The following is a 17,165-nucleotide window of genomic DNA, read 5'->3' on the forward strand; positions in this document are numbered from 1 at the left end:
GTATGACGGGTGTGTGAACTTTGCCTCATACACCTCTTACCTTCTGTAGTTCTGTTAAAGGCCCTTTTTCCCTGCCTCATGCCCTGGTTAAGTAATATCACTGTTGCTAGGCTCAGAGATGTCACTAGTAAATGGTATGGAGATGGCAGACAGTACTACAGCAGTAGAAGGTACCTTGACTTAGATGTAGAGCAGGAGAATGTTTGAGGAGCAGCAATGTGTTCTGCTCAAAGTTATTACACTCATGTTGGCTAACAATAGCAGCAAGACTGTTTTAGTGGATGTCAAGGCTATGCATAACAACCTGAACAGCTCTGGCATCAGGGAAGCCCATAAGTACCCTTAGATTTTATTCTACACATGAATTGAGAATTGGGTCCTCCACAAACAACTTCTGAGGATTCTGCAGCATCAGAACTCCCTCCTATCTCTGCTACAAAGGCAATCAGAGAACCCAGCAAAAAAAAATCCCATTATCATTATATTTTTTTCCTCTCTTTTGTTGGGCACAAGACATGCTTTTAGTGGAGCCAAGGATACCTGATGAGGTAGAAAAAACATCCACATCACTCTTTCCCTCCTCTCTTCCAGTCACTGGATCAGTGCTGAAGTTATGGGAATCTACATGCTCTTTATCCTTCCAGCTGGAATCAAAACATGAGTGTACGAAATGTGGTGTTAAACAACATGGTAATCTTTTTTTCAGGGTTAAAATTCATGTAAAAAGTAAATGTCATTGGCTGTTTATCTTTTAGGCTGCCACTCAGATAATCAAAGGCTAAAAACCATTACTTATGGTGACTGAATGCAGGGCAAATTTTACTGACCCAGTATTGGCTTTAAAATCCTACCAGATACCAGGACTTATAGAAGAGTAACTTTTCAATAAACAAGTTAATACCTGACAGCAAATTTGTTAGGCATCCAACTTCCTGCTCTGGAACTTGGGTTACTGTTCAACTTGGGTTACTAAAAGCTCACGTTGTCTATCTTGTAGTTTGCAGACAGCAGGGCTGTTTTAGGCGATGGTTCTGAAGCTGAAGGACACATATGTCCTGCTTGGGTTTGGTCCAGGTAAAACCAGCAGGTCTATTTGACTACAGCTTATATGTAACATAGGACAGAAAAGGAGAATGTTGTCTGTCTTCATCGCTCCAAAACACTGAAACATTGATGTTTTATTGCTGTAGTTAGGCTAGCAGCTTTTATGAGTTAATAACTACACTCTTCCTTGAAATATCCAAGAGTTTAGAGCAGAAATTACAGCTGTTTTGAGCTTTAAAAAAATGATTCAAATTTTTCATGCATATAATCTTGGTTTTTCCTGGGTGATGCTGCATTTTGATGAATTGTGTAGATTAAGCAGGTGCCATAGGACCAGAGGTGAACATCAGATAGTATTTCCACCAGCTCTGGCATGTTTTAGAGTAAATGAAGCTATTACAAGAGTAGCGCTATAAAATCACACAATCACAGAATCAATTAGGTTGGAAAGGACCTCTGGGATCACCAACTCCAACCTGTGACTGAACACCACAATGTCAACTAGACCATAGCAGTAAGTGCCACATCCAGTCTTTCCTTAAACACCTCCAATCAGGGTGACTCCAACCCCTCCCTGGGTCACCCCTTCCAATATCTAATCACGCCTTCTGTGAAGAATTTCTTCCTAATGACCAACCTAAACCTGCCCTGGTGCAGCCTAAGACTATGTTCTCTCATTCTGTCACTAGTGCCCAGGAGAAGAGGCCGACCCCCACCTGGCTGCAGTCACCCTTCAGGTAGCTGTAGAGAGCAATAAGGTCAGCCCCGAGCCTCCTATTCTCCAGCTTAAACAACCCCAGCTCCCTCAGCTACTCCTCATTGGACTTGTGCACCAGACCCTTCACCAGCTTCACTGCTCTTCTCCAGACCCGCTCCAGCAGTGTCCTTCCTGAATTGAGACGCTCAGAACTGGACACAGTACTCGAGGTGTGGCCTCACCAGTGCAGAGTACAGGAGCAAATGATATATCTGAACAAGAAATAGCAGCTTAGAAGCAAATCACACTCACAAATAAAGATTTTGCTCAGAAACGCCTGGAGAGGCGAAGGACGTGAAAAGTTTTAAATGCCGGGAGCAATAAATGGTAAATTGCTAGGAGTTTTTAGCAGCTGCCAATTAAATGGGCCAGGAAGGTAGCCACAAAACTGGCCGGGCGCTCCAAGCTACCCCTTCCCCGGCCAAGCCAGCCCCGCCCGGCAGTGGCTCCGCTGTGCGCGGGGGAGCCCGCGGGGAGGCGCGGAGCGGTGCGGGGAGGGCGCAGAGCAGTGCCGGGAGGCCGCGCCCGCCCGCGGAGCCCTGCCCGGCCCGGCCCTGCCCGGCGCCGAGCGGAGGCGGAAGCCGGAGCCGCGCCGATGAGCTGTGCGCGCTGGGCGGCGGGTGTGCGGAGCCCCGCGCTGTGCCGAGGTAAGAGCAGAGCGCGGAGCTGGCCCTGCCTTGCCCCCCGGGAGGATGTGGGGACGGGGCGCTGTCGCCGCCCTGGCCGCGCTGGCCGTGGCGCTCTGGCTGCGGCGTGACGAAGGTACAAACATGCGGAGAGCGAAACCAAAGCGAAGGGGCGGCAGCGGCTCCCGGCGCGATGCAGCCCACCCCCGCCTGCCGCGGGGGCCGGCCGGGCCGCTCACCTGCCGGGCGGAGGGACGGCCGGGGGCGGGGGAAGCGCTCACAGACCCGACCCCCAGCACCGCCGCAGGGGCTCCCGCGGACAGCGGCTGCCGGGTCCCCGCGGGCCTGCGGGTGGCGCCGGCTGCAGCGCGGTGCTGTGGCGGCCTGCAGGGGCAGCGCTGCCGCACTGTGTGTGCGCCGGTGCGGGTGCGGGAGGGAGCCGGCCCGCCCCGGCTGGGTGACACGGCGGGCAGGGCGCAGCGATGTCGCTGCCCGCGCTGGCGCGGCGCGGCCCGGCGCGCCGGTGTGCGGGGGTGAGGTAGGCGCCGAGCTGCAGCGCCCTGTGTGTATGTGTGTGTGTGTGTGTGTGTGCAGGGATCGCGCTCCACTGCGGCGGAGAGGGAGGAGGAAGGGAGGGAGGCAGGCGCACTGTGATGAGCAGGGCCTCCAAGTCCAGCCAGCGCCGTCGTCCTGCCGCTCCCGGCGGAGCCAGGGGCGGGGGAGCGGCCGCTCCCGGATGCTTGCCTGAGCGAGGGGGAGGAAGGGGGCCGCGGCTCCGCGCCGGGAGCCCAGCTGTTATTTTTTATTTATCCTCATCGGTTTCAGAGGGGGGCGAGTCGGGAAAGTGCTTTTTTTTTTTTTTTTTCTCTCTTCACCTCATGACCCCTCCTCTTGCAGGTGCCCGCATCGCAAAGCGGCTCCTGGAAAGTTTTGTTTGCGTGCGTGCGGGCTGCGGGCAGCGGCGGCCTGGGATGTGGAGCCCGGGGCCCGGTTCTCCGCCGCTTCCCGCCGCACAGCGGCTGCCAGGGCTGGCTTAGGCGCCCCCTGGGAAAGCCGAGTGCGGGCATTAAACCCCCTCCCTCCTCCCCGCCGCCCTCCTCCGCCCCCTCCGTCCCTCCCTCTCCCACTCCCTCCCTCCCTCCCTCCTTCCCTCTCCCCGTGCGCGGCCATTGCAGTGACCCCGGCCGGCCAAGGATGATTACGAACACGCGGGGCTTCCTGTGGTCGGACCTGGAGACGCGGGCGCTGCTGGAGATCTGGGGCGAGGCGGACGTGCAGTCGGCGCTGGACGGCAACTTTCGGAACAGCCATGTGTACCGGGACGTGGCGTGCCGCCTGGCCGAGCTGGGCTTCGAGCGCACCCCCGAGCAGTGCCGCATCCGCATCAAGGGCCTCAAGCGGCAGTACTACCAGGCCCGGGACGGGCTGAAGAAGAACGGGCACGCCCGGAAGATATGCAAGTACTACGACGAGATGGACCGGATCCTGAGCTGCCGGGGTGGACCCGAGGGCGCCCCCGAGCCGCTGGCCGCGCTGGCCGCGCCGCCCGAGGTTGTCCCGCCGCCCGCGGGGCCGCTCCCCGCGCCGCCCACGCCGGGGACGCCGCACAACAGCCGCGAGCTGGACGCCGAGCTGGACGAGGAAGCCGGGCCGGAGTCCCCCCGCGACAACTTCACCGAGGACTCCGGAGAGTGCTCTTCCTACGCCGACCACCCCATCAAGGTGGAGTGCCCGTCCTTCGCCATCCCCGTGCCGCCGGGCGATGGTGAGTAGCCGGCGGGCTCCCGGCGTCGGTGTCCTCCCCTCACCCCGCGGGCTCTCGCAGCGCGGCTGCCGGCGCTTCTCCCCAGCCAGCGCGCTTCGGTTGGCTTCTGCCTTACCCTCCTCCTTCTTGGCCCGTCCTCTGCGCTCCGAAATCCGCCCATGCCTCCCCCGGCCCTTGCACCTTGCGCGTCCCCGTGATCCGGGTAGCCCGGAAGGGGAGCGGGCGGCTGCTGGTGCTGTAAATGCTGTGCAGCGGGTAGAAGGAGATGCTGCGGACAGGGGCCCTAGGGAGTTTTTATTGGATTTATCACTGGGAAACCGATGGAAAACTAGCACAGAGGTTATCGAGACAAAGTGGCAGGTAGCACTGTACAAGAAAATAAGCATCCTTCTCGCTGGAGGATTTTTCCGTTCACTGCAGACTGTGCAGTTTTGCTAATCGGTATTAAAACGATGATGACGATAATACCTGAAAAATCTGCTTATTGTTGCAGATGGGTCAGAAAGCTAGCGGAGAGCTTTTACGTAATAATTGCACGCATTGTTTCAGAAACGCTGCTTTTAACTTTAGTGGTCTTGCGGACTGAAGCAGCACTTCGATAAAGCCCGTCCTTTCCCTGCTCGATCTTTACCCTCCGTTCCGCATTTGTATTGTGGAGGTGCGGGGAAAGTGTTACTTGTTTGTTTTAAATCTAGATTAGTGTGGGGGTTTTAATACAAACATGAACCTGTCTTCAGAAGTTGACATCACTGAGGAATCAGCCAATTGGTTGACGTTTAACCAACGTTCTTTTTACACATAAACCCCATCAAAGAGTTGTTTACACTAATGTTCTTTTGAAATGCAAATCTAGAATGCCAACAGACTGAAACTCAATTTAGATTAATGTAATTACTTGCAATACACAAATGAGGCTATACTATTTAATAGCCTTCACTTAAACCTTTTTAGAAGATCAAAAAGACTCCTATTGTTGAACTTTAGTACTACAACAGTTAAAAGATGCCTCTGTGATTTTTGTGTTACCTTTGCAACTTTTTGGAAGCTTGTCTTTTTGCTTTAGTACTCTGAAATAGAAATATCTGAAATAAGTTCACATTGAAAAAGTGGAACAACTTTGCAGCGCATTAGGTGCACATCTCGTAGGGAGATTTTTTGCTGCTTTCCTCTTAGAAGATTATTTTTCATCAGAAAAATAATTGTTTCTTTCCTTGCTTTAGGCTTTAAAGAAGTCAATGCTCCAACTATTACCCCACCTCTCAGTCAGCCCAAAAGATCAAAAAAGCGCCATACAAATTTAACATTGGATAAAATGATGGAAAAATTCTTGCAACAGAGCATGGATACAGATGAGAAATTTTACAGATTTGAAGAGCAGAGGCTCAAAATTGAGGACAAGCGTCGGGAAGCTGAGCATGCTCGAGAACTCCAGATGTTACAGATGTTGGGACAGATGCTGGCAGGAATTTCTTCTACAGTATCACAAAGGTCACAGTCTATACCAACAAGTCCACCTCGGAGAGCGAACCATCGTTCATATGCGGATAACTTTAATTATAATGCTATGACAGCAACACTTTCTCCACCGATAGGTACTTCCTTCTACAGCATAAATAAAAGCTAGGTTTTTTTTTTAATACTTCTGTGTGAAAGCACTGGTAGTAAGCAGCTTTTGAAAATAAAAGCTAATTGGAATAATTTAATATTGTGGTGAAGGTGTCTTGTCTGATAAAAATGAAATTAAATTGTCATTCGTACTGTTGTACTGATTATTTAATGCAGGTACATTAGTTACAACAAATTTTAATGAGCAAAATCGTACCTTTCAAACACTGTAAACATTGGGAACTTCTTTCCATGTTCACATCTCTGTGAAGTTAGGAGAAGCTTTATATGCAAAAGGCAAGTAGCAGAGTTATGAAAGCTACTAGAAACATTAGGTACTTTGTAGCAGAAATTTTGCTGCTGTTTTGCTTGAAGTTATGGAGCATAACCCAGTGTATGAAGTTAAGGCTGTGCGTATGTTTTTTCAGGGCTGGGAAAAAAAATGGAGTTTTGCCTACACTGAAGTAAATCAGATGTTACAATCTAGCTTCTTTAAAATAAATTTCTTTACAACAAAATTCTGAATCTTACCAATTAATTAAATGTATTATTGTAGTAGGTGTTATAGAAGATGAAAATATTTGCTTGTTTTTCTTCAGCACCAGCTCCTTTATAAGTTCTTTGGGCATCTGAATTTAGTTTAAAGAAAAAGGCAAAGCAGTAGCTCAAGAATTGGTATTTATACACAGACTTTTCCTTACTTACCTTATGTGTGGACCAAAAGCTGGTCATTAACAGACTGACTTCTTGGCATCTGTGGGTTTTTGACATTTATCTTTATCATAGTCTCTTTCCACGTGGAGGTAGACTGCTTGGGGAGGAGGAAATCAGGGATGCTTTCTAAGTGCTGGAACTAGTCAGGTTGGGGCTTGGTGGTTTGTAGCCTGCCACGTGGAAATGAAACAAGTCTTATTCTGTTCTAATTCTGAATTTCACACTGTTTGGAAGGAAAAAAGTGTAGTTTGAAAAGAGAAAAAAATACAAATCACCCATCCTCAGTGTTGAATAAAAATCTGGCATGCCAGATCCTAATGGGCATTCTCTGAGTCCTGAGAGGATCTTGGAGCCGTTTCAGTTCTACATTACATACTGTGTTTTCTGGTAAAATGCATGGGAGACTGGGTGATTTGGTCTTTGAGGGTTTAGGCTGGCAGATCTGGTTGTGTTTCTTCTTAGTGAATAGTTGGTCTGTAGCATTTCTTGGTGGCAGTAGACTTTCATAGATTAATTACGGCATACAAATAGATTCAGTGTTTTAAGTGTTTTGACTTTTAAATTAAAAGGACAACTGGAGTGCTTTAGAAAATCCCTTTGGAAATCATTTAAGGTTCTAGACTGGGGTGATGGTACCTACAAGGCCTTACCATTACTTCTGAAAGGTTTTTCCTGAAAGCTGAATTATCTGTAATGATTTGAAACTAAAGTTCAGTTTTTCTTGCTGGATCATGTCAGTATACAGTCATGCTGCACTGTGCAGAAATGCATTATATTTATTTAACTGTAGCAAGAGCAACTCAGGATTCTAATCTTGTGATTGACAAAGGTGTAACAAAGCATTTATACTAAAACGTGAACATAATGCTTCAGGCAAAACATCTTTTAAGGAATTAAGATTTCTGTTTATAGCTGAATATGCCTTAGTGATTCTGTAGGTAGAATAGGGCTCTTTTAAGAATTGCTTTTTGCATAATTCTCTGTTTTCTCTCCATTTATTATGCAGTTGCTTTCTATTTACATATAAACAAAAAACAGAAACAAAGAAACAGAGGGCCTTCTTTACAACACTGCACTTTAGGGGTTACAAGCTATATTATATTGTGTGGTTGAAAACCAGCAGATGTATGAAGTGTGATTTAAAGAAAATAGTCTGCCCTATTTCCAGAGGAGATGAGCATTTTGTTCTCCTCTCGCTCACTGCAATGCTATTTTGGCTACAGTCCAAAACAGGTTGTGTTTTTGGGTTTTTTTCCTTTTTTTCTTTTTCTTTTAATTTCTTTACTTTCCTTTTTTCCCTCCTTTTTAATTTAGTCTCAGTAGGAGTGGGATGTCTGTATTATACAGGATTTTTAAAAGCAAAAGATCAGCCAGAAGTATTTATCATTCCTGAACACCAAAGAAATTTTATTACTGGAGATTAACCTGTCTGGTTTAGGTTTAGATTCTGTGGAAGACAGAGAAAAAGATGCTTTTTCCTGATAGCACACAGATGTGGAGTTTTCTTGTTTATTACATTTTTTCTCCATTATGATGTCCAAAATTTCTAGGACAGTTTTTCTTCTTTTTTCCTCTTTTTTTTTGCTCCTTTTTTTCCTCCTGTGTATTTTGGAGTTAGGGGGTGGGGTTGCTGAGTTTTATACAGCTGAAAATAATATCATGGGAGTTACTTTCTGCGTAATTATGTTATACTGTATAGCATTTCCTTGGAAACTTTTTAGAAGATCTGTAAAAAAGAAAGTAAGCATGACTGTGGTCTAGGACGCTATTATTAATGTCCAAATAAACCACTCTTCCGAACAGAATTGTACAGTTAATGAGGAGCTTAGTTGAAATATAAGAACTTATTCTTTTAGTGTATTTGCTGCAATTTATAGTTTAACGCATGGTTGAAAGAAGTACTGATCTTCACATTTGTCTCATGTTAGGTAAATGTTTTAATTCTCTCTAGTTGTAATTGTTGAAATACTTCTGAATTTTTGTAGCCTTTTGAAACAGTAATTTGATATGTAGCCTTGTGAGTGTGCAGTTGTTTTAGTATGTGGTTTGACATGTAGTTTTGCATCAGAGATCTGGAGTTGTATTATAGCTAAAAATGATCTTTGTGTGATATTTGTGATGTTTGCATCTAGTGTGTTGGATTATAGTTTTGCAGAAAGACTTCCATTATGCTTTGTAACTGCCTACCAAAATAAAAAGGCAGTGAGATAGGCCCTGATTCTGCTAAGAGGTGGAAGTCTTTAAGGGGAAACGAAATATAAGGTAGGGTGTACGTTTAAATTTTGGTTTTAGTTGCTTTGTGCTTGCTCTGTGTCTGGATGTGTTCAGCCCTTGCCAAGTGTACCTATTTCAGTTGAGCTTAATTATGGAAGTGATTTCAGGCTGAACTAAGATGATATTTCTAGTTACAAAATGTTCATATAACTGTTCTAGGTTGTGGTTTCCTTCTCTACGTGAGCCCTAAATTAGGACTGTGAACAGTCAGTGAGAATATTCTCTGCATCAGACCCTAAATTAATTTTTAACATCATCCTCTTCCCTAGTTACTCACTGTTTTAAAGGCCTTTAAGTGATAAAGTATTTGGTTTTCAGACGTATGTCACTTTGTATATCTTCGTGTGATTTTATAAGTGTTCATGAGTGCTTAAAAGAAATGCTTGATGGTAGTTTAAGAAAGAACATACTTTAACACTTATTTTCTTCTTTTCAGTTATAGAGAGATCTTTTTCACTGCACAGAACACACTCTCTAAAGGATATGGAGAATATTTTTCAACTGGTGCGCAACGTTATCCCTCCTCTAACAGGGAAAAAGCATAAAGGTCAAGATGGTCGTATAGGCATTGTTGGAGGATGTCGAGAGTAAGTTAAATAGAAATTTGATTTTTGCTTCTCAGAGAGTTTGAGGATGTCATAAGTACTTGTAGAACCCATTCAAACTCACATTTAAAACATGAGTATTTTCCAGGGAGCTTTACTAGTCCATTATCGTGACCACGCATGTTTAGGAAAAAACATGTTTTATTGCAGATGTGTTGCAAAATCTTGGTGCTGAATGTGAGTGGAACTTAAAATGCTATCTGTGTCTGTGTCTACCTTCTGTGTGTTTTTTGACCACTAAACTGTCTGCTTTCAATATTAGTCTTTATCCATGGCATGATGACGTTATAGAATAAGCAGACTAGATTATGACAGTGGCACATCTGATTTTTTTTTTTATGTATATTTTTGTACCTTGGGAACTGGGTCTCTTAAATCAGGAATAGAATGTTTTCTTACTGTGCCCTTTTTATTTTGATAAATTGTGGTGTTTACTAGATTCTGTCAATAACTTGTTTTATGTACCAGAGTAATAAAAATAGCATGTTTCGGGGAAAAAAGAGATACAGCATAAATCAGTTAAGTGCTGTACTGACCTAGAAATAGAACAGGCTTTATATTCTTTGCCACAATACTTTGAATGACCCACTACACCTTCCTGTTCTTCATTTTCCCCTTTTGAAATAGGGACAACATCTTTCTCCTGTAAGAGAGATCTGCTGTTGGACATCTGCCATTAATAAGCATCCTATAAAGAGCAAAAAAGTACTGTCTTATAGCTGGGCTGAATAGCCAGGAGTTAGAACCTAATGGGCTAGTAAGTTCTTACTTCTTGGCTGAAGTAAGCACTTCTGGAGGCTGGTACTGTTCATATCTCACTATTCAGTCTTTATGAAGAGAATTTAGGGCAACTGGAATCACAGTTTAGGCACTTTAGTTAAGCATCTAAAACCAGATGGGATTAATCCAGGTCACAGACCCCAGATTTAGCTTGCAAACAGTGCTCGGTGCTTGTTTTGTTTGTCTCTAAACTTTTACCTTAGTTACCTGAAAAAATTTTGCTGTTTTATGGCATGAACGTTGTAAATACTTCTATGAAAAATCTGGTGGCTAGGGTGAAATTCTGTGCCTTTGAAATCAGAGCAAGGTTTGAGATTGGCTTCAGTATTGCAGGATTTTTTTCTGTCTTTTACAGCAAGCAGAAGGGAAAACAATTTTAAAAACTTGCTCTTGAATTTGGGATTTCATTATGGCAGGCTGATTTCCAAATCATTGAATCTCATGACCATGTTTCCTAACCTAAATTTTATTTCATTCTAGGTACACTGGAGCACCATATTTTGCTGCAATTACAGCTCTCAAAGTGGTATGTGTTCTTCTATACTAGTCCAAAATGAACTTTTCATCATTTCTGTTGGCCAGGTGCCATTTTTAAAAGCATTCATTCTCTGCTGCACATGAACTTTTGAGTTCTAAAAGTTCATTTCTTGAACAAAGAAAATCCTGCATCCTAGATTTGTATAAATACTTTGTAAATATGTCATTCACTGTATTTTCTTCCTCTGTGTAAGGTGAAGTTAGAAATATGTCAAAAAAATAAAAATATCAGAGACTTGGATAAGAAATTTCAAAATTTGATGAGATATTTTCTCCAAAAGTGAACAATAACATAACTGTAGGTTATTGTTTAAAGTTATAATTTGGTGCTACAGTGATTTCCTCAGTAATTTCTTCTGGACTTGATAAGTGTGTTGAATGAAATAACTATCTTTCAAAACTTAAAACGGTAGTCTAGAAGGATTCTTAGTGCTGTAAATCTAAAGATTATTGGTTGAATTTAATGTAATTTTTAATAGCACATTTTATTTGCATTCTAATCTTCAGCAGAAGTATTTTCTAAGCTTCTTTTTCCTAGAAGGGTGAAGTTCCTTACTTTATTGCCATATTAACTGGCTAAACATATTTATGCAGATTACATAAATACAGTAGTGATTGTTCAAATGTAAACAAGTCACGCTTACATAATACATCTGATTTTCAGTACTCTATATATAGTGTGTCAGTACTTCCAGTTCACTGTGTATGTTTTTCTTTTTGAAGATTTCTTTCAATAAGTGGGTAACCAACCCAGATATTTCCAACCACCTTCCCCCCAGGATGCAGTCCCTCAAAGATTTAAGATTAAAATATACTATTTAATCATGTTATTAGAAGATACCAAAGCCACTCAGCTTTCTGTTCACTATGTGCAAATACAGTGTCATACTGGGAGGTTCCTTACTGAAGTCACTTGGTCTCAGGTCATTACATCTGCACATAAAGAGTGATAGGATCAAATCTCAGCATTGCTTAGTACCTTGAATGTTAAATATATAGTAGTAAAGCAGAGGAGACACTTCCTTAGCCTTGGGAAATTTCAGTATGCACAACATACGAGATCAGGTTTTCTGGTCACCGCTTACATAATTTTTATGTGTATTTCTGATTTTTTGAGTTAATAACAGAAGCTTGAGACTCAATTCTTAATTAAGCTTTAGTGTTTATTTAACTTAAGGGAGTGTTGTTGAAATTGTGCCCGCCTTTTATCTTGTATGGATTTGGCCCATTGAATGAAAATGGTAGGACTGGAAATATACCCATATTGCATAGCTATATTTTGCAAGTATGTTACAGTAGTATTATGGCTCTCTAATATAGCTTGTCTCATGTTCATTTGTATTCTTTTGCCTTTCTTTTTATTGTACATGTGACATTTTAGTTGTTGTTCATCTGCAAATGAGAAAGTGAGTAAAAATTCAAGATTTATGTTTCCAATCATCCTATCACTGAGAAACAGAAAAAAGTTATATTGGAAGTTAGATACAAAAAAAATAATTCTCCAGAATATTTCATGGTATTCTAAGCCAAAATAGAAAAAATTATAAAGTTTGCTTTAACTATTGAGAAGTAAGAATTCAGATGAATTATTTGTTGAGTAAACTTTGGAATGGTTAAGTTATTATTAAATATAAATTTGATAATACTGTTTGCAAATTTTCTTTTTTAGGGTGCAGATTTATCCCATGTGTTTTGTACCAAAGATGCAGCAACAGTAATCAAATCATATAGTCCAGAGCTGATTGTTCATCCAGTTCTGTAAGTGACTTATGTTTTGTTTAAATGAGCTAATCAGGCTTACTAGTTTGAACATTTCAATCTGATAATTGATTAATTTGTGTTATTTCTTTTTCTGAGTTACTGGATGGGTGAGCTATGGATTACAAAAGCTTCGGGATTTGTCCCTTCATTACAGTTAGATATTTAATACAGAACAATCAATTGTGAATTTTTTTTCATGACTGTCAAAGTATAATTTCTAAAAAGCAAATATCTTGCTTTCTGCTGCTTGCTGACATACGTTCTGTGATTGTAATGCATTTAACTGTAAACAGTTGCAAAATCCAGAACTAAGAAACACTAGAAGTCAGCATTTTGAAATTTGCATTCGAAAGGCAAGTGGAGTGTGTTCTCTTGCTTCTTCAGTCCTACTTGTATTTAACAGTAGTGTGTCCTTTTTCCCTTCTTGCTACTGTGCATATAGACACCTATGCAAAATGACTGGGCAAGAGAGATGCTGATTCTCTTTTTTCTCCATGAGTAGGTTGCTTTAGATACATACCTGTTCTTGGGAATAAATGGATGTTCCAAAGTGATATAAAATTCAGGTTTTATTAACAAGAAGATGAAAAGTTTAATAAGCAACTGTCTTCTTAATTTGGAAAATCAGTGTGTGCGTTTCTAAGTTTGTGTTCTGAAATATGTTACTGACTGACAAACTTTCACAGGATAAATTTTTGTTCAGTTAGGTGTTATGATGGTTTACAATGAGCACTGCAAATGAGAATTAAGATGTCTGCCTTAGGTATATGCCCTTGAGCTTAGTTTGCACCAGTGCATGTCAAAGTCTGTTGGTGTACATAGCAAAGCTGTGATTAAGGTAGAAAAAGCATAATTTAAAATCATGTTTGTCAGATACTGCTGTCAGGAAGGATTTATGACAGTAGAAATAATTTGGTGTCTGAGAAAAAGAATATGATCTTCCTTATGGGGATGCCTGTGGTAGGAAGCCATAAGTTTATTACATTCTAAAGGCACATTTCATTCCTGTCTCTGTAGAGAGTGGTGCTTAGAAAGAAGACAGTTAAACAGGGTTGTCTTTTGTTGGTTGCTTTTCCCCCACCCCTCACCCCCTCCAAAGGTAGGAGAAACCCATAACTTTATGGATTTTAGACAAGATAAAAATGATGTTTGAAAGCAAGGGAAAAATACACGGATAGGGTTTTTTTACCAGTATGACTGTGTTTGCCTCTAAAATCCTAAAGGCGCATTTTCAGTCGATGTTCTGTCTGATACCATATGATAACAAATGCAATGGAGAATCCTAATGGCAGTATTAGCATTTAACTTGTGTTGTCTTGATGTATGGCAGTCAGGATTCAGCATATGGTTGTCTTGTACGATAGCGAGTTGACTTTGCCTTGGGAAAAGCATTTTTTGTGTACGCAGGGGTTCTTGATGTCTGGTAATGGAAAAGGTAAATGGGAGAAACAGAAGCAGCATAGAGAAAAATGGAGGTACTAAAAGTGTAAACAGTAAACTTTCTGGGTTTGGAGGACCAGATTGTGCCTGCTAGGTAAGAGTGGAGTGTTTCTATACACAGATTCTCAGTGTCTTCTGTGGAATTCAGATCTCGATGAAAACTCTGATCCTTCTATTCACAAAGCGAACTTTTGATTTTAAACTTCAGCTCTGTCTATAAATTCCTCCAGATGCACAAAGTACAGTGAATCTAGAGATTTCCATATGCATGTATCTTTAAGTCTACAACTCAATATTTAATACTTTTATTAAAACTGATTAATTTCACACAGACAGCTGGGCTAATTGCAAGATGCAGTGGATCTGTAAATATTGTTTACATGACATTCAAAATGAAAAAATGCAAAATATGAGTGTTTAGATTTTATTTGTTCAATTTTCCTCATATTTTTATCTCTTCTGCTTCACTTGAGGGAAAGAGAAAATGGTTAGAAAGAAAAAAATCTTGACTGACTCTATTGAGTCCAGATTTTATTTAAATTTACACTAACAGCCTATTTTTCTTGTAAGGTCCTTTTGTCTTCAAGTGTCACACTTTTCATATGATCTTTTATATGTTGTGGAGCCGTTCAGGTTCTGCAGGCACGGCCGGCTGCTCTTGATTCAGAGCCTGATCTCTTAAACAGTCTTTGTACTTTCTCCCAGGCTGCACTTCACGCATGGAAGAACCTCCGGGAAAAACCCACCAAGCAGCTATGTCATTGTTTTCTTTTGTGTCTCTCCTTAAAACTTTGCTTTGTTATGATTTCTCCATGACCCTTCAGAATAACTAGGTAGCTGTTGTACCACTCTCTTATTATGCTAATTATAATTGTGGTCCTGTGTACTCAACTCACTGTTTGAACAGTTTGGCATTTTGCCAGGGTTCAGCTGCCATTTTGTGCTACCAGGAGCCTGACATTTTATCATCTCTGTGACTGAGCTGCCACTACGTTTCTCTACTGCCTTCACCTCACAGGGAATCGTCTCAAGGAAAGAACATGCTCTTTTTTTGCCCTTGTCTAAATGCAAGGGCATTTCTGGCTTATTAGAGGTGCTGTGGTGGATCTTGGCCAGCATGACTAGTGAAGGTATCTGAGAGCTAGAAGTTGGACTAGAGTGTTTCAGGTCCTTGGCAAACGTGTATCACTTCAAGGATGTTCAAGGAATGGTGTGTGAGAATGACTGAGTAGGATTGCAGTGGAGGGTTATGAAAACGAACATCCATCTTACAGCATTGACAGGGAAATTCCTTGTGACCCCAGCTGTAGACCATCCTGGGATTCCTTTTGGTGTAACAGCCTATAGTGGGGATACCCATAACGCAACTTTCTCTGAGGTTTTTGTCCTTGAGTTCATTCTTTGTGAGTCAACGTGGGAGAGCTGGGACTACACATGGCAGCTTGGGATCTGGAAAGATGAAGTTTCAGCACTTGGCTCTATGTGCCCTTGCCACCTGAGTGAAATAATGATAGCTGGGTGTTTAGGGGCCACGAATAGTCACTATTATCAGTAGTAACTTTTCCTTTTTATTCAGAGATTCTGTCACATGCATTATGGCCCCTTCCACAATGACCTGGTAGTATTCAAAAACTGACCAGCTAACCAGTTCAATATTTTTGCTGTCTGACTTTTTGCTTTCGTGTAGAGAAGTGTGTATTGTAGTGAAAAGTGAAAAGTGTGTATTGTAGAAGTTAGGGCCTTTTGAATAGTGGAATAAATGGAGTCTTGGTGACAGCTGCCTTACTTGGTCTTGTCACTGCTACTCCCAGTTTGTGCTACATTTTTCTGTTTTCTCAGTTAACATGTTCCTACTGTAAATGCTACACAATTACAGACAAGATAAAACTTAGCTTTGGCATTTTATTAAGTTTTACTGCAGGTGTCTCCTGTGTGGATTTTTACTGTAGATGTGTGTGTACTTTCTTCATGCATTAGTGTTGGGAATTTTGTAGAGAAGAGTTTTCAGCGGCTTTTTTTATTTCCGTAGTTAATTCCCTGGCTCAGGTCAGGTTGAATATACTTCTTGAATACTTGTGTTGGATTGGCTTATCCTGTCTTGATAGGCAAGTGATCACAGAACTAAATGAGCTATATGAACCCAGCTGGTTATAATTTAAAAGAAGATTGAATAAACCTATTGTGCTAGATTCCCCTCTTGCAGGGACATTTTGTAATTAATTGTCCAGAAATTTTCTTCTCTGTAGGCCAGGAGACATCCACATTCTACTGAGTAGGCCTCTTGTAACCTGGTTATCAGACACTTAGTAAAATCAACAGTCTATACTCCTTGATCTCAGTTTATCAGAGAAGTAGAATGAGATGTCAAGGCCCAAAGAAGTTAGTTAATTTTTCCATTATTCACAAAAAAAGTCACCCTTGAACTAGGTATGGATTTAGAACTAATACCTTCCTCACAGCTGGTTGTGTACATGGGCCTGTATGGACTAGGAAAGATTGCCAGAATTACTGGACGTCTTATAGTTAATTGCAGAGTTCGAGTTTTGGCTTGGGTTTTGAAAGATTATTCTTTTGAGTTAAAAATAACTGGGGAGAAAATTCTCATGAGGCTGGACTATATGTTGAAGCCAGTCACCACTAATGAAGAAACTTAATCAAGGTGGGGTTTCTGGAACATATTTTACCTAATTTTACTGAATTTTGTCTACATTTTGACAATTTGATAAAGTCATGAATCATGAATAGTGAGCTCCTGATAAGTTATTTGAATACTTTTAACCAATGGCAAGTCTCTTAAAGAAAGCCTAGGAAAAATCTTAGGATTATTAGCCCTATATAATTCATTATGTGGAGAGGAAGCTCACACCTTTAGTTGTGTTAGCTAAGGCTAGCTATTAACCAATACTTCTGTGTAACGGTGGGACTTAGGCTTCTTTTGGATCAGCTGCTGGAAAAAGTACAGGAGTTCATGTCACCAAGGAAAGTCAAGGGGAAGGTCAAGGAGAAAGCAGAGATTGCTTCAATTACCAAAAAGATGTCTCCCAAGTGACTTGGCTGCTGGATCCTCATTGTACCTGCAGAGAAGATGAAGGAAGGCATAAACTTTGTGATGTTTCTCCCAAGCCCCATTTAGACAGCAGTTTAGCTAGGAATCACATTTAAAAGTTTTGTATTTTTTTTCTTAGGTTGTCAGGGAGAGATAAAGGTCAGTTTGTGTGTGCTGAGTCAGAGATTTTATATATTTAAACTGTGTCCAG

The 17,165-nt window shown here is 42.0% G+C and overlaps 1 protein-coding gene across 6 annotated transcripts in view; it reads left to right on the forward strand.

Moving 5' to 3' along the window:
* The first annotated feature begins 2,357 nt into the window (after positions 1-2,357).
* Positions 2,358-17,165, forward strand: part of NAXD (NAD(P)HX dehydratase) — a 48,707-nt gene continuing 33,899 nt past the window's right edge. The window contains exons 1-6 of one of the 6 annotated variants that reach the window (XM_032678339.1): positions 2,364-2,448; positions 3,603-4,192; positions 5,413-5,784; positions 9,222-9,372; positions 10,651-10,696; positions 12,377-12,465. In XM_032678339.1, coding sequence (XP_032534230.1) covers positions 3,622-4,192; positions 5,413-5,784; positions 9,222-9,372; positions 10,651-10,696; positions 12,377-12,465 — 1,229 coding nt within the window. In that variant the 5' untranslated portion in view covers positions 2,364-2,448; positions 3,603-3,621. The other 5 variants (XM_032678338.1, XM_032678341.1, XM_032678340.1 and 2 more) reach the window with 5 other exon arrangements.

This window comes from Chiroxiphia lanceolata, chromosome 2, assembly GCF_009829145.1.
Source record: "Chiroxiphia lanceolata isolate bChiLan1 chromosome 2, bChiLan1.pri, whole genome shotgun sequence".
Taxonomy (NCBI): domain Eukaryota; kingdom Metazoa; phylum Chordata; class Aves; order Passeriformes; family Pipridae; genus Chiroxiphia; species Chiroxiphia lanceolata.